This window comes from Balaenoptera acutorostrata, chromosome 19, assembly GCF_949987535.1.
Source record: "Balaenoptera acutorostrata chromosome 19, mBalAcu1.1, whole genome shotgun sequence".
Taxonomy (NCBI): domain Eukaryota; kingdom Metazoa; phylum Chordata; class Mammalia; order Artiodactyla; family Balaenopteridae; genus Balaenoptera; species Balaenoptera acutorostrata.
In genome coordinates, this window is record NC_080082.1 from 19568025 (window position 1) to 19588840 (window position 20816).

Consider the following 20816-nt stretch of genomic DNA (forward strand, 5'->3'; position numbering starts at 1 on the left):
CACGTTCATTGGAGAGCTGTGGTCTTGAGCCAGCTCTAGACCCCACTGTCACTAAGGGAAGGGACCTTCCCACTCCTCTGCACGCCCCTCCCCCCGCCCCCCGCCAAAGGCCTTCGGTTGCTGCTCTGGGAAGTTAGATCTCCCCTGGAGGCGGGCATTTGCTTTGAACTTCGGGCGGAGCCCAGGATGCGGGCCATCCGAGGACGTCCAGAATACAAAGGTCTGGTCACCCCAGCCACAGAGCTGCCCCGGGTGCAGCGGGATGAGACTATCGCAGCAGCTCCGCCCCCGCAGAGCGCGGAGAGGGCGGGGTCGGGTAGGTGGAGCCAGCGTGACCTTGGTCACTCTCCCGCCGAGACAGCCCCGGGGGTGGGACTCGCCGTCTCTATGGAGACCGAGAAACAAGGGAATAATACGGCGGAACCGCCCGGCCTGCAGTCCCGCCCCAGAGCCGGCAGGGAGCAGAGCTGCGGAGCCGCCTAGTCTCCTGCGTCCATCGGTCCATTCTTGCGTCCTTCTTTCTGTCCATCGAACGTGCACTGCAGGAGCAGCCACGAGGTAGAAGCCGGTAGGAGACCCCGGCGCCGACCACTCTAATCAATATCCTGCACGATAAGAAGGGGGTGGGGTGGGAGCGGCCTGGCGGGGGGGGGGGGGGTCCCAACCCTGGATGGTACCGAGTTGAGGACACAAGCTGAGCGGTCCTGCGCTGGGCCCAAACGTTCCACCCCCACCCCCAACTCCTTGCTGATTGATTACTCCAGCTGTCCCAGCAGGAGCGAGCGTGGCCTGCAGACCCCTGGGACCGGGGCCTGTGACTTGGCACCACCTGATCAGCCTGAAATTACCAAGAATCCATCTTCTCACGGACAGGAGTGAGCACAGGTGCAGGGTCCTGCTAGGCCCCTGGAACAAGCATCCTGTGGCACTCAAGCTCCCCCAGACTTTACCCTTGGTGAACAAAGTGCGGGTCCCCTTCAGATTGCTGGTGGGAGATTGCAGTGTAGGGAGAGGGAAGGGGAGTGCTGTTTGAAAGGGATTCTGGACCCACCGAGTTGCTGCAATGTAGGAGCTGTGGGTGAGCCCAGTTCCAGAAACTGCAATTTAGGGATGGGTGAGTGTGGTGACCCGGGGACGGTTTTCAGTGTTAAGGCCAGTGGTAGTGGAAGCGGGGTAGGCAGGCAGGCAGGCTCCAGGCTGTGGTCACTGGAGGCTCTATTATAAAAGGGAGAGGTGGAAGATGGTTGCTGAGGACACAACTGAGGGTGTGGCCAGGGGCTGCATATGTATGGAGAGAGGGTGAGTTGTGAGGCTCTGGTTAGGGGTCTCAGTAAGGCCTGTGGGTGTGTGGACGGGGGACCCAGTCCCAGGGCTTCCCGTGTATGGATGGAAGTGGCTGCAGTGCAGGGCTGAGGGTGTGGTCAGGGAGGCCTCAGTACCAGGCTGTGTTACATGGAGGGAGTTTCAGTGCAGAGCTGAGGGTGTGGTCGGGGACTGCAGTGGGTGCTGTGGGCAAGTGTGGGGAAGACCCTTTAGTGCAGGGCTGAGGGTATTACTGGGGGGCCTCAGTACAGGGCTGTTAGTATATGTGTGGGGCGTGCATGCTGAGGGAATGGCCTGGGCCCTTAGTCCCAGGGCTGTGGGTGTGGTCAGGGGACTGCAGTAAGGGGTGTGAGGGGCACTTCATTGCAGGGCTGGTGTGGTCAGGGAGGTCTGAGTACCAGGTTAAGGGGTGTGGTCAGTGGGACTAAGGCCGAGGGTATGGAGGGCCAGGGCTAAGTGCACACAGCTGTGAGAGTGTGGACTAGTGTGGTGGTGCTCAGGGTGTGGCCAGGAGGCCTCCAGAGAGGGCTGAAGGTGTAGACATTGGGGAAGTGTGCTTCAGCGCAGAGCGTAGGTGTGAGGATTACAGGGCCAAGGCCACAGTCTCACTTGCCATCATGCCTCTAGGGGCTCATAACTCTACAACCCCCACTCAGGCTAGCCCCTCAATCTCCTGCTCCTCCTAAACTCCACAAATTGGGACGTTACAGCCCCAATGGCTGGAAAGGAGCCAGGAAGCCACGGTTGTGCCCCAGGTGCCGGGAGTGCTGATATGCCCCACCCGTGAGCCCATTCTCCAGCCCAGCCCAGCAGCACTGGGAGCTTCTCCCTGAGCTGCCCTGACACCATCCTGCCCTTAGCAACATTCTCCAAGCAGTACCACCCTCCCTTAGCAACTGTCTCCAGGCTTCACAAACTGTGGCCAGGCCAGCCCCAAGTTCCCCTTCCCTCATGTTTTTGTTTAACAGCAAATAGTAACAAGGTCCCAGCTGGGCCAGCTGCACCCCTGCCTGTGCTCTGGCTCCCTTCTCAGCCTGGGCTGGGTCTTGCTGGGTCCTCATGACCCTGAGAGAGACACTGTCCTCACTAAATACCTGCCCAACCAGCAGCCTGGCCTGGTACTGACCCAGCCTGGCATGGAACTCCCAGGGAGGGGGCCTGCTCTGCCACCCTCACTTCCACCCAAGCAGGCCTTGTGCCAGGGCCAGACAAAGCCATGGCCCCAGCTGCTGCTCTCACAGTTTTTCTGGACAGTGCTACTCTGTTCCCAGCCTGGTGCGAGCATCATGATTTCATCTTCTGAACTCCACTCTGAGCCAGGCTGGCATTAAGTGACAGGACCTTTCCTCTCGGGGCTCTTCCTCATGGCTCTGGGGCCCAGTCAGACATTGAGTGCTGGCCCCTTTCTGCAGGCAGCTCCATCTCCAGCTCTGAGGGTATGTGGCAGAAGTGCCTGCAACTTCAACCTTGCAGGTTTTGAGGTAGAGGCAGTGATGCTCTGTGCCTTGGGGGGTGGGGGGGAGAGCTTGGCTAGGAGGTGACCAAGGTGGGTCCCTAACAGGGTGGCATGGCAGCGAGCACAGACGTGGCTGGGCTGGAGGAAAGCTTCCGCAAGTTTGCCATCCATGGTGATCCCAAGGCCAGTGGGCACGAGATGAATGGCAAGAACTGGGCCAAGCTGTGCAAGGACTGCAAGGTGGCTGATGGAAAGGCTGTGACAGGGACCGATGTCGACATCGTCTTCTCCAAAGTCAAGTGAGCCCCAGGCATTCCCTGCTTCTGATGTTCCTAGAAGGGGAATTGGGGGGCTGGAACCAGGGAGGATGTGGAGAAGGGGGAAAACTCATGGTGTCCACATACCTGGCAGGGGGAAGTCTGCCCGGGTCATCAACTATGAGGAGTTCAAGAAGGCCCTAGAAGAGCTGGCACCCAAACGATTCAAGGGGAAGAGCAAGGAGGAGGCCTTTGATGCCATCTGCCAGCTGGTGGCAGGCAAGGAACCAGCCAATGTGGGTGTTACTGTAAGTGCCCTGATGGTCTCGGCTGGCCACTGAGGGGGGTATGGGGAATCTTGGCTGGGGTTGGAAGGGCTGGGCTCCCTAACTAGGTACCCCTGGGGGAACTCTGTCCAAACAGAAAGCAAAAACAGGGGGTGCTGTGGAACGGCTGACTGACACCAGCAAGTACACGGGCTCCCACAAGGAACGCTTCGATGAGAGCGGCAAGGGCAAGGGCATTGCTGGGCGGCAGGACATCCTGGATGACAGTGGCTATGTGAGTGCCTACAAGAATGCAGGTACCTATGATGCCAAGGTGAAGAAGTGAGGCCTGGGAAGGCCCCCCCTAGCACGGCTGCCCCTGCCAGAGGCTCAGGCCTGGGCCTAAGGGGCATGTGGAGCAAGAGAGCCCGGTCCCCTCCTTGCTGGATCTGCCGCCCAGCGCTTCCTGCCCAGCCCTATGGGGCCAGCCCACCAGACCTCTGACCCAGACTGCTCTGCATCCCCTTCCCCTTTTTCTTTCCTCCTCGACTTCTGTCTGTCTGGGGAGAGTCTGTGCCTATAGCCTCACCACCCCAACCTAGCCCCGGGCATGGCTAACCCCTGCCTGCTTGCCTCATATTTAAGCTGCTGCTCTGGCCAAGTGCTAATTCTTACCCGGACCTCAATAAAGCCACCTTTTGTACCAATATGGCCTGGTCAGGTATATGACAACAAGGGTAATGACATTCACACCCCACGACTCCTCAGTGTCATCAACCCCTTCCAAGTCGCACTCTGCTGATTCTTCCACTGGCAGCCCTGCCCAGAAAAAGACACACACCAGGCCCCTTCCATTAGCACAGAGCCAGGCTGAATGAGGATGCTCTACAGGGAAATCAAAAGCCTTTTACCTCAGCCCTGACCTAGAGTTCTGACATCATGGCTACCTTCCCGCAATTAGGGCCTCAGTCTTGGCCTCTCTGCTTTCACAGCAGGGGGGGCGATGAGACAGCAAACTCAGACTAGGCTAAGCATTGGTGGGGCCCAGTGCCAGGCCTCAGCTCTAAGCTTGCTGACAGGCCTCCACTCCAGAGGGCTACCAAGGTGAGTCATGCTGGGCTGCATCTCAGAATATCAGAAAATGCAAGACAGCAGACAGTAGACAGTTCAACTCCCAATTTTATAGCTGAGGAAACTCAGGCCCAGAGAGTGAAGGGGCTTCCGCAGAATAGAGGCCAGAACCATGCCTCTTGCCTCCCTGGCCAGGCTCTTTCTAACACAGCAAGCCCCAACACTGATTTCCAAAAATGAGGCTGGATGGCCAGCGGTAGAACTTGGCACCCAACATCAGCCTTTGACAGGTGAGCAAGGTGTCCAACAGTGAAGGGGCCTCTTCTTGCTGATTCCCTCCCATCTGTTCATCATCCCAGGTTGCAGGGCGGGGGGGTCTCTCTCTGATCCTGAGAACTCCTGGGAGCTTTCAGATCAACCTTTTCTCCCCTCTGAGGTTCTCAATGTTAGGCCAGAGTTATTCCCAAGTCTAAGGCTTTGGGGCCAACTCCCCCTCCTTCCTGCTGACAAGTGGGCTGGATGGAACTTAGGGACTGCCCAGAGTCCCTAAGAGTGCTAGAAAAGGCTTAAAAGGCACACATTCACAAATATTTTTTCTTCACCCAGATAACAAAGCAAAGCAGCACAACTGTTTATTCCCTCTCCCTCGGTCTGTTCTAGGATGTTCTTGCCCCAGGTGGCCCCGGAGTCCCTTGAGCCCAAAGTCACTTGGAGCGAGGGTAAAGAGTGATAGTGTGGCTTGGAACAGAGACGCTGGGGGGTGAGGTGAGAATTAGAGAGCAGAGATCATCACCTGGTCACAGCAGAGCCTTGCCTAATGGCTGACAGTTGTGGGATCCTCCTGACTCCGCTGACCTTGCATTGCTCAGGGAAGAGTTTCAGACAGCTCTACCTCTCCCACCAGCATACAGTAAGAGGAATACTTCCTCCAGCCCTGGGGAATTGGTTTAAATTGCAAGCTTACTTAAATTAGCATAATAGGAGAGAAACCCAAATCCTGCAAATTGGCCTGGTCCAGGTTATTAAGCTATTAAGCTGCAGGTGAGATTACCATCCAGTGCGTATGGGAGCAGCAGTTTGGCCCCTCCTATGATTGGCAGTGTGGCTTAGAGGAGCCCAGAGAGAGAACTGGCCGAGTCCCGAAACTCTACCTTGTAGGGGTAAAGCTCCCTCTTCTTTAAAAGGGGTTATGGAGCCTGAGGGAAATCAAGGCCCACCCGGAGCCAGGAAGACCCTTAGTCTAGCAGAATCTGGTTCATGGCAGGAACTGACCAAACAATGCCACTTCAGCCCTTCAGTTATCGCTGCTCCATCTCCCCATAGCCTCCTCATGGTGGAAAGCTTTGGGTACCCTTGCTAGCAAAGCCAGTTGGGCAAGGAAGAGAAGTTAGGATCTGTGGGATGGAGCCATTAAAACCCTCTATGTATAGCTGGCGGGAAGGCCAAACCTCAGAGGGGTCCTGCCTCTCCTTTTGGAGAACTTCCCCAAGGACCTGTTTTCCATCCCAGCCTTGTTTCCTTCTTTCTCCTAATAGTGCCAGGCCCAGGGTGAGGAATTCTTGTCCACTTATTTTCTACTTGCTTCAGGGGTCTTCCCCCACTCCATGTTGAGCCCACTTAGCCCCATAGGGCAACAACTCTTTGGCCCTTCTCTTGATGCCACCAATCCCAAGGGATTGACCAAGGGCCACACAGCGAAAATCAGAAACACAGCTGACCTCTGCACAAGTGGCCAGCAACCCTAGAGAGGGGCCTGGCCTAGGGTAGGACCAGCCACTTTCAGTGACAATAGAAAATAGAGTGGAAGGTGACTTAGCCTGGGTCAGGCTCTTTGCTCCTCCTTAGAGGTACCCTGAATAGGTTCTGGGCTAGCATTCTCAGATGTTCATAGGAGAAGGAAGGGAGGGCTGGGTTGTAGAAAGAAGTCCGTTATCCCTGCCCCCACCTCCCCTAGCCCCCATCGGCTGTCCAGTAAGTTGGCCTGTGCACTGGGCTGGGATGGTGAAATATGACAACACAGGGCTGTAAGGCTACTAGCTAAGGCTACCCTACCCTACCCGGGCAAGGCTTAGGCTCTTTGGAGGCCTCTCAATGGGTCCAAGACAGGCCCAGGAAAGCGGGGAGGGGGGCTGTTCTTACTGACACTTCCAGAGAAAACGAGCTGACTCTAGCTCCCTCAGAGCCATGCAGCTCAAAGAAACATGGCTCCTCTGTGCATGCTCCTTTTGGGAACCTACCTAAAATTGAGAGATCTGTAGATTTTATTTATAACTTAGAGATGTGTAATCTTAGTTGTGATCTTCATGTCTCATTATTACAGCAATAGCTCTCCTTCCCTGCACAGCACCTGGGTCAGGGGAGCAAATAAGTGTCTAATCTTTCCACCTGCCTCTCTCTCTGACATGACCCTGAAGATGAAGAGAAGTACAATATGACATTAGGTTGACAGTCCTTTGCCCTCTACAGCTCTCTGGCAACATTAGCTACTTGTGCAACCTTGAGGTAGAGACATACCTAGAGCCACTTGCATTATCTTTTCCCATTGATGCCTAATCAATCAGGATTAAAGAAAAGATTGATCCTCAGTCTGAAATACAAGGTACTGACATGTAAAGTGGATGCTGAGCCCAAAGCTAACTTTCAGAAGCCACACCTCTGGTCTAGACTGCACCAGCCTTCTCTCTCATCTCTCTAGCTCCTCTCTGGTCCACTCCACATGGCCGGAGGTCAATCCACTCTTCTTATAGAGAAAGCTTCTCAAACACAAATCTATTGAATACTACCCATCTGCCTTCCCAATCTAAAATATTTAGGGAGCTGTGCAACCTAGCTCCTGTGTATCTCCTCTCAGGCCCTCCATTCCCTGAATGAACCATGTTCCTTCCCATTTCATGGCCTTTGCTTATGCTATTTCTCTCTGCAGCTCTCCCCACTGCCTCTGCCCTCAGTCCTATGCTTTGCCTGGTGACCTCCTATTCAATTCTTCAGGTCTTGGTTGAAAGATCATTTCTTTAGGGGACATTCTCCTGATATCACACCTCCCTCCCAGGCTAGGACAGGTCCCCCAGTTATATACTGTCATGGCACCATGACCTACATCTTCCCTGCCCGGTGATCCCTCTGGGGGCCCCAGACTCTCCTACTCTGTACTCTTGGCCTAGGAGGCTCTGCACCCCCTCTACCTGGTACCATTGTACTCATTCTGCCAAGCTTCCACTCAAACAAGTCCTCACTGATGCCTTCTCCAATTCTCCAGAGTAGGAATTACCTACTCTCTGTCTGTCTTTCCAGGATCTCTCTAGGCTTTTATTTAGGCCTGTTTGGTACCAATGGCAAGCTTTGAGCTCCATCACACAACTAAACTGTTGGCTGCTCCAGGAAGACACCGGACCTTGTCACCTTTTCACTATGGTGGGAGAAAACCCAAAACACGTTTGATGAACTGATCAATAGAGGTTCTCCAAAATTTCTGCTAACACAAAACATACCTGGCCATGGATGTTCTTTTTAAACTTCCTACTACACAGTTTCAACTGACACTTGGGAAAAATGTCTAGTGTTATTTTCTTTTTGACATTTTCAGCCAAACGTTTCTATGTGATATGATGCCTAGGACTAAGTGCCAACTATTTATGTGGTCAGAAGGAAAGAACGACTTGATGGGAGGAGATAAAAAGAAATAAAAAGGACCAACATAGTATAATTAAAATAAGATTTTTTTCTTAATCTTGAGAGTGAATACCACCATACTAGTGGCAATAACACTGAGAGCCCCCTGGGGCTGAGAGGGAAGCTGCAAAGAAGGTGTGCAGTGCTAGCTCCGTAGACTAGGCTCTGGGACAGAGTCTGAAACACTCTGTATTAGATACTGACCCGTATCATGTGCCACTGGTGAGGAGGAAGACAGCGTGCTTTTCCCAAAGGGCGATGATCTCCCCAAATGATGACTCTTCTCAGGAGGCAGGAGTGCTTTCCCAGAATAACCTTTTTGCTCTTTAGTCAGCTGCTGCAGCAGATACTCATTAGTTACCACCAGGGATCTGAGGCATGGGGAAAAAAGACAGTCATGAAGTCATAAAAGCAAAGTAGTTGCCATTCTGACCTGAAATGTTTGCTAAAGATAAATGTAAAAAATAAATAAATAAAAATAAAAAAATAAATGTAAAATGAAGTAACATCTTTAAATAGAAAGAACTGTCTGATTTATGAGTTGGTTATTTTAAAAGCAGGCGGACAGTTTATTTATTCATTGCAGTTCTGTTTATGTTCCAGACTGACTGTAGCAATAACATAGTTCACATTTTATATAGTGATTGTTCTGTTCTTTCCAAAGCACTTTCATGATGAAGTAAGTAGACGCACTGGGAGACTGGCACCTGACCAGGCCTCCAATTTCTATCCCCAAATCTTAATTTCTACTTCTTCTAATCTGTCCTGCCTCTGCAATTAAACTAATGGTGCTAGTCATGACTGTATTCTTGGACTCTGTATTACCATGTAATGTTGGAAGCTATCAGAGACTGCCCCTCCCCGCCAAAAAAGATGCATGCACAATGTTATTCACTGCAGCACTATCTGCAACAACAAGATACTGTAATGTCCATCAGTAGAGGACTAATTAAATACACACACAGTGGAGTCCTATGCATGTATAAAAAGGAGTGAGAACTAACTCTATACACCACTGTGAAATGATTTCTAGATAAAATGTTAAAGCAACATTATGCCTCTTTTTATGTAATAGAGGGGGAATACAAATACACACCCACACCTGCAATGGAAGGCTGGTGGGAAGGAAGGAAAGGATAGAGGAGACAGATAAGGAAGCTAGATTTGTCTGAATTTATCTGATTTTGTGGATCTGACTTTGGGACCATGTAAGTTTTACATTAATTACACACAAGATTAAATCAAAATAATAAAAATATTCCCTATGAATCAAGCAAAATGAAATGAATTGAACCTGTATATTGAATTGATGGTTTAACAACACACAGAAGAATTATTTCAAGTTACTCTAAAATATAGCATCACTAAAGATATATATCTTAATGTTCTCAAAGTGTGGTCCCCAGGCCAGAAGCAAGAGCATCACCTGGAAACTTACTAGAAATGCAAATTCTCAGTTCCCAACCCAGATCTGCTGAATCAGAAACTGGTATGTTCTGGAAAGCAGTATTTTGATCCCTGAGCAAACTGGCCTGGATACAGGTGGTTTGCACACAGAATAGAGTTAATTTGAAAAGTATATAGATATTAACTTGCCAAGTAAAACAAAGGAGATAAAGGAAAGTAAATATCTGCTTCCAGAAGTCAGCTAGATGGACCCAGTCCTACCTCTGACTTTCGTGGAGAAGGGCCACTGTCTCCTCCAGCTTTTTCAGCTGGGCAAGCTCCTGGTTCAGGCAAGCCACCTGCATGTTCAGCTGTTGGTTTTTGCGCAGAAGATCATCTACAAAGGTTACAGTAGCCAGGGGTGAGAGGATTCCAAGCGGCTAGTCTTTGAGCAGAGCTTGAGTGATCAGGGAGACATCTTGAAGAGTTGGGGGCCCCACTGTACCTACCTCCACACTCCATTCACCATTTCCTCTCTTGGAGACAGCAGATATAGTGGCAAGAATACAGGGTTTCACAACAGACATATCTGAATTAAAATTCAACCACTTAATCTTGCACGTTAGTTCATTTTTGTGAGTTTCACTACAGCTAGTAACCCTGCCAGGTAGCACTGTTATGAGGAGTCAGTGAGACATCTGTGCTCACATAGCATAGGCAGTCAACAAATATTTGGTCTCCTTGTATTATCCATTTTAGTTCATGGAATGTATGTCCTTCACTCTGTACGGAATATGTGAAAACATCTAGAACTGTGTCAGGCACATGACAATAGCTCAATGAGTGCTTTCAGAAACTGGCTTTGTGGCCAAGGCATTCATATCTAGCTTTCCAAATACGTTGCCACTGCCTGCAATAATTGGGTAGGTAAAAGCACAGGAACTCTGGTCCTAAGCAAGTCAGTCTTCTAGAACAGTACTTAAACTTTAATATGCTTACAAATCACCTGGGGATCTTTTTAGAAAACAGATTCTGATTCAGTAGGTCTGAGGTGAGGCCAGATTTTCTATATGTCTAACAAGCTCCCAGGTGATGCTAATGTTGTGATGTGTGGCTCACATTTTGAGTAGCAAGGTTCTGGAAGGTGGAAATCAGGGCTGCAACAGCTGTATTTATCACCAGTAATCCAAAATAGAGAACTGGGTCTCATGGCTGATTGAAAATAGGTATCTAGGGCTTCCCTGGTGGCGCAGTGGTTAAGAATCCGCCTGTCAATGCAGGGGACACGGGTTCGAGCCCTGGTCTGGGAAGATCCCACATGCCGCGGAGCAACTAAGCCCGTGTGCCACAATTACTGAGCCTGTGCTCTAGAGCCTGCGAGCCACAACTACTGAAGCCCGCGTGCCTAGAGCCCGTGCTCTACAATATGAGAAGCCACTGCAATGATAAGTCTGCACACCGCAACGAAGAGTAGCCCCTGTTTGCCACAACTAGAGAAAAGCCCGCGCGCAGCAACGGACACCCAATGCAGCCAAAAATAAATAAAATAAATAAATTTATTTTAAAAAAAGTAAATAGGTATCTAGTGAATAAACACCTATTTATTTTCAGTGCAGGTAAGTGGAGAATGATGTCTTGATTATTCAGGCTTATGAATATCAGATAGTGATGAGATTCAACTCTGGAAATTCAATGCTGATTTCCAAATCAAATTCCTCATTCAAATCCAAATACCCATAATGTTTGTTTGTGGGTGCTGAGCTAGAAGCTTAAAGTCGAGGTAGACTTTATCTACCTAAACTATACTAATAATAAAGTAGTACAAATCAAGAATTCAATGGGATATTATTTTTCACTTATCATAATGGCAAAAAAATATAATACCCAGTGCTGGCAAGGGTGAAATGAAAAGGCATTCAAATACATACTTACTGCCGATATGAGTGTAAACTGAAACCATCTTTCTTGGGAATGATTTGGCAATGTGTAACAAAAACCTCAAAAATGTCCACATCTTTTGACCCACTAATTCTACTTCTGGGAATGTCTGCTAGGAAAATAGTCTAACATGTAAACAAAGATTTATATACACAGATATTAATAGCTGCATTATTTATCACAGCATAAATATTAGGACTCTCAGCTCCATCAGAAGAGAAGAAAGAGAATCTTAGAGAAGCATTTTCACTCTAGGATCTTTTCTTCTATTTCAGGTCTTTCGAATGTTTGGAAATTCTTAGAATTAGAATTATTTTTAATATAAAAATGGCAGCTTTATTTATAATAGCTAACATTAAAAACAACTATATAGAGGACTGAATAGAGAAATATGGTATATTCATGTAACATTATAGGAAATGCCTGTGCTATTAAATTAATAACATTAGGTTGTAGAAATCAGATTGCCTAGGGTAGAGAGTAGCGGGAACTGAGTGCACAAGTGTCAAACTTTCTAGAGTACAGAAGTGTTCTGTATTTTGATGGGGATGGAGTTAAATGAATATATATATCTGTCAAAACTCATCAAACTTAAAATGTGTGTATTTTGTTGTACATAAATTAGTTTTTAAAAATCAAGACACAAATTTTAATTCTTTGTTAAATATATGTATAGGCATACGGTGAAAGAAAATATACCAAAAACACTAATTGTAGTTATTTCTGGGTAGTGAGATTATATTTTCCTTATATTTTTCAAACTTTCTGTAAAGAACAAGATCTTCTGCTATAATCAGAAAAAACAAGTGTCTTTCTCAAAAATAATGACAATAATAACACATTTGTAAATGCTTTACACTGATAAAAGAGTAAACTCTTTTACTCTGGTAACTCAAGTCACCTGCATTACAACTCTGAGGCTAGATGGTTGTTTCCATTTAGGAAGCCATGTGAGCTCTGGATGACGAAGCTTATTAAACGGGCCATCTATAAACAAACGGTTGTCTTGGGATGCACCACACATTGCTTTCCTGAACTTACCGTAAGTGTGGGACTGGTGCCCACTCACAATTGAGGTGGTAGCACCTTCCTCCAATTGCTGGATTTTTTCTGACAAAATGAGGTTTTCCTCCAGCACTCTGACCAGTTTTTGCTTCAAACTTTCCTTTAGATTAGAAAACAAAATACAAACACATTAAGAATCTGAAATTCCGAGGAGTGCTTTTAGAAAACTGAAACAATCTTTCCTCTGTTTAGTGATAAACTGAATGGAGGTCAGCATCTCTCTTTCTCACTAGAATTTTAATTCATTGGTAAGCATAGCTCAAGTGCAGCAAACAAATTTATCACATGCAATTGCAATCTTTCCTGTGAGTTATCCACTACTCTCGCAGAACAAGTGGTTGTTTTGACAAGTGGCCAGCATCTGAGTCACCTATCTAAAGTTTCTAGAAACTAAACTTGATGCCTGAAAATCCTCTAATGTTAAGAAAAGGGGGGAAAAAAAGCCTAAGAATATGAGCCCCTTCTTTCCCTCCCAGAGCCAGCAGCCTAACACTCTAGGAATGGCCCCTGGTTTAGGGCTCTCCATCAGAAGGGAGGAAAGATAATCCCAGAGACATCTAACTTCCCTCATCTGAATCAAACCATAACCTTCAAGAACATGGTCCTAAATGTTTTCACTCTAGGGCCCTTTTTTTTTCTTTTTCCATTTCAAGTCTTTTCTTAGAATTTTTGGATTAGGGCTAGGATTAGGGAGTCATCCCTGCAAAATCTCCAAGCTGTCCCTGCAAGTTTTGTGTTCCAGATATGCACAGACTGACTTTTCTATATTTCAGTTCAGAAACATCTAGGTGCTCATGGTGATGATGTTCTTTATGGCACAGACCTGTTCTAGTCTTGCTGCCCCATCCTTTTCTAGTAAAGGAAGAGTAGGAAAAGAAGACGAGAGCAGAATACCATGTCATTAGGGACCAGCTGCCCCGTCTCCTTCAGTTCCATCTCCCTCTTGTGGAAGGCTTTTGATGTATCTTCAGGATGTGAGCGACACCACTGCTGAGAAGGAGCAGGGACTACCAAAGTCAGAAGCAGATCTCGGGCAGGACCTGCCAAAAATTCAGGTTGGGCACACAGGCCAATCTTAAAAGCTAAAGCACAGAATTCCTAGTCAATAACTACCAGCTCTGTAGGACAAATAGGGTAATCTAATATCTCCTTTTTTCAAGAATTTAGTAAGTGGCTGTAAGAGATGTTTCATGACGGAGATAAAAAATTATGGGCTTCCCTGGTGGCACAGTGGTTAAGAATCCGCCTGCCAATGCAGGTGACAAGGGTTCAAGCCTTGGTCCGGGAAGTTCCCACATGCCGTGGAGCAGCGAAGCCCGTGCGCCACAACTACTGAGCCTGCACTCTAGAGCCCGCGAGCCACAACTACTGAAGCCCGCGCGCCTAGAGCCCGTGCTCTGCAACAAGAGAAGCCACCGCAATGAGAAGCCCATGCACCGCAACGAAGAGTAGCCCCCGCTCACCGCAACTAGAGAAAGCCTGCGCACAGCAACGAAGACCCAGCGCAGCCAAAAATAAATAAATAAAAGAAATTTTTAAAAAAAAAGAAAAAAAGAAAAGTTAAACCCAAACAACTTTAAAGTTTCTAGTTCTTATTTAAACTTTTACCACCACCAACAGCTCCTTGAATTCTTCTTCCATTAAACAACAAATAAACACATGGGGACAATATTTGCAAAACCGTTTTCCCCCAATTTCCTAAAAAAGAAGCCCTAAAAAAGAGTCCACGTCATCTAGTCATTGGAGTTTTTTGAATCATATTTTTCGAATCGAATATTTCAACAGGCATCTCAGAACTCTAATGATCAAACCCAATTTCTGTTGTATTTATTGTTGGCACTTTCCCAAGGATCATAAAATCCTTTTGTAATCATTAACATGACCATGCTCTATTTTATATCTCCACTCAAAGACTGTCAAGAAAAAGTTACAGGAGGAACAAGACAATTGGTACACAAGGGAAGGGTGCTGATAAAAACAAACAGGGAAGGGAATTCCCTAGAGGTCCAGTGGTTAGGACTCGGTGCTTTCACTGCTGTGGGCCCGGGGTTCAATCCCTGGTAGGGGAACTAAGATCCTGCAAGCTGCTCTGTGCAGCCAAAAACAAACAAGCAAGCAAGCAAACAAACAAACAACAGGTTAGAAGAAGATTATAAGAAAAATGCAGGTTTGTCAATCACTGTGTGGCTGAGAAATTTTGGTAAGTGATCATGAGAACAATTTTCCCTGCAAGTTAAGGGGACTGAGTGGCTTTTATCAGAACATAGAGCAGAAACACAAAGCAGAAGCAAGGTCTGAGGCTTTCTCCAGGAACTGAGAATGCACTCACTTACCCAGAAACTTCTTGTTGAGGAGGAGGGAGCCGGAACCGTTCCAGTGCTTATCCACAAGCTCCAGGAGCTGTCTGAGGACAGTGGCCACATGGGATGTTCTGGCAGAGATCGGGGGACTGTGGTTTCCTGGCAAACCATGCAAACTGCCCAGGTCACTAGAGAGAGGCTCAAGAAAAAAACCAAAAAACCCAACCATTTGTCATTCTAACACAACAAGGGAAGTAAAAATCCAGACATTTAAAGTGTTAACATTAAAAAAAGAAAAAAGAAAAAAAGAAAGTTGGTTTCATCTTTCAGTTTTGGATTTGAATAGAATATTAATGTCCAAGGCAAATACAATAATATACACAAGGATAATTTCAAAGGTAACAGTATCTTCTATCATAATTTTCTGTAGAGATTTTCAGAAGAAAACAAAAAATGTTTTAACACCTATGTCTATGGCTCAATGTATTATGTTATGTAATATGGAAAGACTAAACTGCAGAACATTTTTTAAGGTATTATATATCATAAAATAAAATGGGGAGTAATTTAATAAAAGTTATAACTCATAAGCTTATATTTAGTATATTAATATATAATAAACATAAATATCTTATAACATTTTAAATGTTATGTTAAATGTTATTGTTGGACCCAGTACTAAAGATACTTTTTATTCAGTAAGAATCTTATGTATATAGATGTATAGGTAGAGCTCTCCAATGAAACTCCCAATTGTTTATTCATTCAGATATGATGTATATGTCTATTTATTTAGTCATGTCCGAATGAATAAAAAACAATTGGGAATTTTACTAGACAGATCAATCTACAAATCTTTTCTGTAGGGTCTCAAGGGACTTCAAGAAAGCTGTTATATATTAAAAACAGCCAAATTATTTCTCAATCTTTGGCTCTTTTGATATTAAAAATATAGATGATTAATTAGATAATGCTGTCATATATGACAACTGTGAAGCAGAACACCAGACAGTGATACCTATGACTTGATTCACACAGGTGGCCTATGATTAATAAGGAAAAGCATTACAAATGGGATAAACATTTATTCAACAGATCTGTACTGAACACTGATCATGTGCATGGAGAGTTCTACATAAGGACTGTGAACATATGAAGAAGTAAAAGATGAGGTCCTTAAGAAGTTAACAGCCTGATTAGGAAGAAAAGTCAGAGAAAAACTGGTTACACTACAAGCCCACTTTAGAGGATCTTTGTCAAAAATGGATATTTACTGTCATTGGTTTTTCATGTATTGGTAATTCTGTGTGCGCATCATGGAACAACTTAGAAACACATACATGCCTTTACGTATTTTCTTTCATTTATCACAATGCGGTGAGAGCGGGGGATAATTTTTTTTATGAACTTTGGAATAATTTTGTTCCTTTTAATTTTCAGCAAATTAAAAGCTGAAACTTCTTAAATGCTCTTCTGATTTATACCTTTCTAGAAACTGAACAGTGTATTTCTTTTATATTTATATTCAAACAGCTCTTTTACAACTTTTCATATAAAGAAATATAGTATCTAACAGGAAAAAAGAAATGGGAATTTTTAAGATAGTCCAGAAAAGTGCATTGAGATTTTAATTGCTGTTTTAACAATCCTATCACATGAAATAGAGGTGAAAAAATCTCCTAGAACACGTCTTATTAATATAGCACCCAAATATCCTAAGTGTTGCTGTACCTTCGCCCCAAATACATTAACACCAGTGCTCTTGTCTGGAAAAATAGGCATCAGTGGCTGAAAATGGAAAACAAAAAAGGACCAAAAAGTCAAAAAAGTATTACAAGACTGCCCCCTTTGGTGCACAAAAATTACAACCACCTCCAAAGTTTTGAAAACTGAATAGAAAGTATTTAAAGGGTAAAAAAAACAACCAACGAAACAACAATAAAACCCCCTTATAAACCCATGTCAATGTGCAAAAAGATTTCCATCAACTGAAAAATAAGTGACTAGAAATAGTTGTTTTTGACCAAATCCCCTGCTTTCTCACAAGGCAGTAAATGATTAAATGACAAATGATTCGTATGACAAAGATTATGGGTTCAAGGGAAGAGAATGCCCCAAGAGCTATAATTCTTTTAACTAATGAGAAGAAAGCTTCATGATGGAAGTAGGGCCTGGAGAAAAATTAATATTCAAACAGATGAGAGGAGAGAAGAAGTCATTCTCCATGGAGGGATGTATGCAACGGCAGCAACAAAACTTAGTTACTAAGTAAGAACAACACTAACTATCATACTACAATTTTATGGAATGAATTATATTGTATATGTGGGAATGGTTCTTGATTTGTTGTTCATTCTCTGAACCAACTCTCAGCTAAAAATCTCTTGGATAATCTAATTCATCTTGGAAAAAAATTGGAATAATTTAAATTTCTAGACAGGAAAGCAATGCTTTTAGAAGAAATATCCCAAGCAAGTTAGTGATTTGTGGCCAAAGCAAATGTGTAAACATGATAAGATTATAAACATCAATGCTACAGAGATCACTCTTCAGCCAACCCTGAGCCCCTGGCAACTTCTGCGTTCCTTCCTGTGGTAAACTCTGTCTACCACTTCTTATTATCAAAGTACTTCTTCACCATGTTTATGCTTTGGAAGTAGATTAGGGACCCTGCTCCCTGTGACAGAAATGAGGAAATGCTGCAGAAGGGGAATGACTTTCCCAAGGGCAAAAGAATCACAGGCTTTGGCCTGGCAGTATTACCCACTGGCCTCTGAAAATCCCTTTGAATTTCTACCACTTTTCATCCGAACTACCACCACCAAAACAGAATCCCATTCTGCTCTTGGACCTGATGTGCTTTTGCACGAGCACAAACAAGCCAACACTTGCCTCGCTGCCTGTAGCATCTCTGAAACCATGTTTTGGATTCAGGGTGTCAAGGATATTTTCTTTCCGTTTGAATCCTCTTCTCAATGGGCTTAATGACCCCTTGGTCAAACTCTCTCTGTTTTCTGAAGTCCCAGTAGGCAACAGCAGTGTCCGCAGAGAGTCTCCCAGGATGGTGTTGTTTGGGAAAGAACCATGTGCTGGTGTTAAATCGCCGAGGCTGGTGGATAATTTTTGCTCTACATTCACCAGCAGAGCAGGGTCGCTGTTGAAATGGGTTGTGGCATACAGATCTGTGAAGGAAACAGGCCAGGAGATGAACCTGCTCTTCAACACTCTCATATCTTACTTCTATCCTTATCCTGTCTGGAGTCCAAGGGTCATAATGATCTCTCCCTAGTATATACCCTCAACTCTCTGGACCCTTTCTCTCTCCCTCCACCTGACAAAACCCCAACTCTGGTTAAATCCAACTGTGCACATACTCCAAGCCTACAGCAGAGCAGTGGGAAGTGACTGGAAAACAACATATATCTCTTTCCAACATCTTCACTTTAAATTCATAACCACTATCTTAACTGGGCCCGGCTATCCTAATACATTACTCTAATCAATTTGCTCTTCTATTCTTTTTTTTTTAATTTTTATTTTATATTGGAGTATAGTTGATTAACAATGTTGTATTGGTTTCAGGTGTACAGCAAAATGATTCAGTTTTACATATACATGTATCTACTCTTTTTCAAATTCTCTTCCCATTTTTTAAAATGTTTATTTATTTATTTATTTGGCTGTGCTGGGTCTTAGTTGCAGCATGCAGGATCTTCAGTTGCAGCATGTGGGATCTAGTTCCCTGACCAGGGATCGAACCTGGGCCCCGTGCATTGGGAGCGAGGAGTCTTAGCCACTGTACCACCAGGGAAGTCCTACTCTTCTATTCTTTGAGATCACTATTTCACATCTCTCTTCTCCTCAAACTTCCAACACCTTCTCCCCCCTCCTCACTCTCAGTTGCTGATCTCTTTACTTCTCTGAGCAAAAGAGAGGCAATCTAAGAAAATATCTATGTGATCTAACCACTAAATCTACCAATTCCACCTGTATTTGTGTCTATAAATTCCCTCCCTTCCTTCTTGTAATAGATGAACTGTCTGTGCTTCTATCCAAGGCCAACCTCTCCACTGGTGGACTGGATTCCATCTCCTCTTGACCACTCCCCAATTTTTTTTCTTGTAATTGTCGCTTTTTTTTCTTGTAATTTTCCCTCTACTGGATTATTTCCACCATGATCTCCTTGATTCCATCCGCCTTCCAGCTACATTTCCATGTCTTTGCTCCCCTTCACTGCAAAACTCCTTGAAGGGGTCATATATATTCAGTAACTCTGTCGCTTCTCCTTTGATTCTTTCTTGAACTCACCTCAACAAGGCTTTTATTAACAACGCATCTCCTGAAGCTGCTCACTAATGCGTTGCCAAATACCATGATCATTTCTCAGTCCCAGAAGTGTTAAAGACATCTTTTAAGGACATCTGACACTGTATTTATCACTCCCTCCTTCTTGAAACATATGCTTCACTTGGCTTCCAGGATACCACTCTCTCTTGGCTTTTTGTTTTTCTCCTACCTTAGTAGCTGCCTCTTTCTTGCTCTCCATGATGGTTTCTTTTCATCTACGAGATTTCTAATTGTTGGAGGACTCAGATTAGTCCTCAGATATCTTTTCTATCTATATTCACTCCCTTGGGGAGATCTCATCTAGTCTGTTTGAATGCCATCCACACACTTAATTCCCAGCTCCACCTTTTTCCCTGAACTCCAGACTAATATGTCTACTTATCAAATTGGCATCTCTGAGAAGTTTTAATAGGCACCTCAAACTTAAGCTGACTAAGACCAACTCTTGGTATCTATCCTAAAACCTGTTCCTCACACTGTTTTCCATCTGAGTAAAATGGTAACTTCATTCTTCCAGTTATTCAGACTTGAAACCTGGGAGTTATCCTTGACCTTCTTTCTCTCACACTTCATCCTCAATCCACCAACAAATCATGGAGTGTTATCTTCAGAACATATTCAGAATCTATTTCTCACCACCTACACTGCTAGAAGCAAACGAAAATCTGGTCTGGAAAAGATATCTTCATGTGAGAACTGCTTGGTAGTTCAAGCTACCAACATCTCTTATCCAGATTCTAATCTGTTAATTTTAAAAACTTCTATCCTTGCTCCCCATTGTCTATTCTCAACTCAGCAGCCAGAGTAATTCTTAAATTAGATCATGTCACTCCTCTGCTACAAACTCTCCAACAGCTTCTGATCTCACCCAGAATAAATGTCTGGCTATCTGAATTCATCTATACTCTTTACCTAGCTCACTCTGCAGCAGCAGCCCTGGCCTCCTCATTGTTCCTTGAACATGCCAAGCATGTTCCAGCCTCAGGAACTTTGCACTTACTATTTCCACTGTCTAAAATTTCTCCCCCCAGTTATCCACATGGCTCACACTCTTACTTCATTCAAGTCTCTACTTTTATGATATCTCACCTGAGAAGCTTACCCTGACCATTCTATCTAAAACATCACCTCCTCCATATTACTAATACCCTTATGTTACTTTTCTTCACAACACTTATCATAACCTGACATATATTTATAACTTGTTTATCATCTGTCTTACCCTCTTTAAAATAGAAATTCCATGAAAGTAGGGACCTTTTTTATTATGTCAAAATATACATGGAATTTTATTTTTGTTTGCTACTTTATCTGCAGATAGAATAGTATCTGGCATATAGTAGGTATTCAATACATTTTGTTGAATAAATAAATAACTGAAGAGTGGTCTCTTACCCTTAAACTAGCTTTTTCTGAAAAAGTAACTCAGAATAGAAGTGACTGTGGCCAGAGAAGACTAGATGTAACTAGAAATATGTCCCAGGATGCTATCAATATTTAACTAAAATAACATATAGTTATGAAGTCTGCATTTCTATAAATTTTCTATATATTTTCTCTAATATATCTATCATGTTAAACTCATACCCTGCAGATTTCTCAAGGCTCTATGGACCACTGGTGACTTTATTTATTTATTTATTTATTTTCAGCTTGCAGGATCTTAGTTCCCCAACCAGGGATTGAACCCGCGCCCTAGGCAGTGAAAGCGCAGAGTCCTAACCACTGGACCGCCAGG

General features: G+C 44.9%; 2 protein-coding genes across 6 annotated transcripts in view; one reads left to right on the forward strand and one right to left on the reverse strand.

The window, feature by feature from the left end:
* The first annotated feature begins 425 nt into the window (after positions 1 to 425).
* On the forward strand, positions 426 to 7690 carry TPPP3 (tubulin polymerization promoting protein family member 3). 4 transcript variants are annotated; one of them, XM_007198109.3, is made up of 5 exons: positions 426 to 568; positions 2595 to 2759; positions 2885 to 3078; positions 3191 to 3344; positions 3460 to 4009. In XM_007198109.3, exons 2-5 carry the CDS (start codon positions 2688 to 2690, stop codon positions 3646 to 3648), a joined length of 609 nt encoding a protein of 202 aa, XP_007198171.1. In that variant the 5' UTR covers positions 426 to 568; positions 2595 to 2687; the 3' UTR covers positions 3649 to 4009. The 4 variants fall into 4 exon arrangements, with proteins under 4 accessions (XP_007198171.1, XP_007198172.1, XP_007198173.1 ...); XM_057533873.1 differs by lacking the exon at positions 426 to 568 and adding an exon at positions 7665 to 7690 and having other exon boundaries at positions 2673 to 2759; positions 3460 to 3619; XM_007198110.2 differs by lacking the exon at positions 2595 to 2759.
* Positions 7691 to 8040: 350 nt separating this feature from the next.
* Positions 8041 to 20816, reverse strand: part of LRRC36 (leucine rich repeat containing 36) — a 50945-nt gene continuing 38169 nt past the window's right edge. Inside the window, exons 6-12 of one of the 2 annotated variants that reach the window (XM_057533865.1) lie at positions 17624 to 17913; positions 16463 to 16519; positions 14765 to 14930; positions 13326 to 13471; positions 12408 to 12531; positions 9711 to 9825; positions 8063 to 8413 (exon numbers count right to left, since the gene is read on the reverse strand). In XM_057533865.1, the coding sequence (XP_057389848.1) occupies positions 8188 to 8413; positions 9711 to 9825; positions 12408 to 12531; positions 13326 to 13471; positions 14765 to 14930; positions 16463 to 16519; positions 17624 to 17913 (1124 nt within the window). In that variant the 3' untranslated portion in view covers positions 8063 to 8187. Of the gene's footprint in view, positions 8414 to 9710; positions 9826 to 12407; positions 12532 to 13325; positions 13472 to 14764; positions 14931 to 16462; positions 16520 to 17623; positions 17914 to 20816 lie in introns of both variants that reach the window. The other variant, XM_057533866.1, reaches the window with a different exon arrangement.

Excerpts from the sequence above, each read along its gene's own strand:
- TPPP3 (XM_007198109.3), top strand. The coding sequence starts at position 2,688 with ATGGCTCTGGGGCCCAGTCAGACATTGAGTGCTGGCCCCTTTCTGCAG. Across the intron at positions 2,760-2,884 it reads CTCCATCTCCAGCTCTGAGG|GGTGGCATGGCAGCGAGCAC; the intron begins GTATGTGGCAGA and ends GGTCCCTAACAG. Across the intron at positions 3,079-3,190 it reads ATCGTCTTCTCCAAAGTCAA|GGGGAAGTCTGCCCGGGTCA; the intron begins GTGAGCCCCAGG and ends CATACCTGGCAG.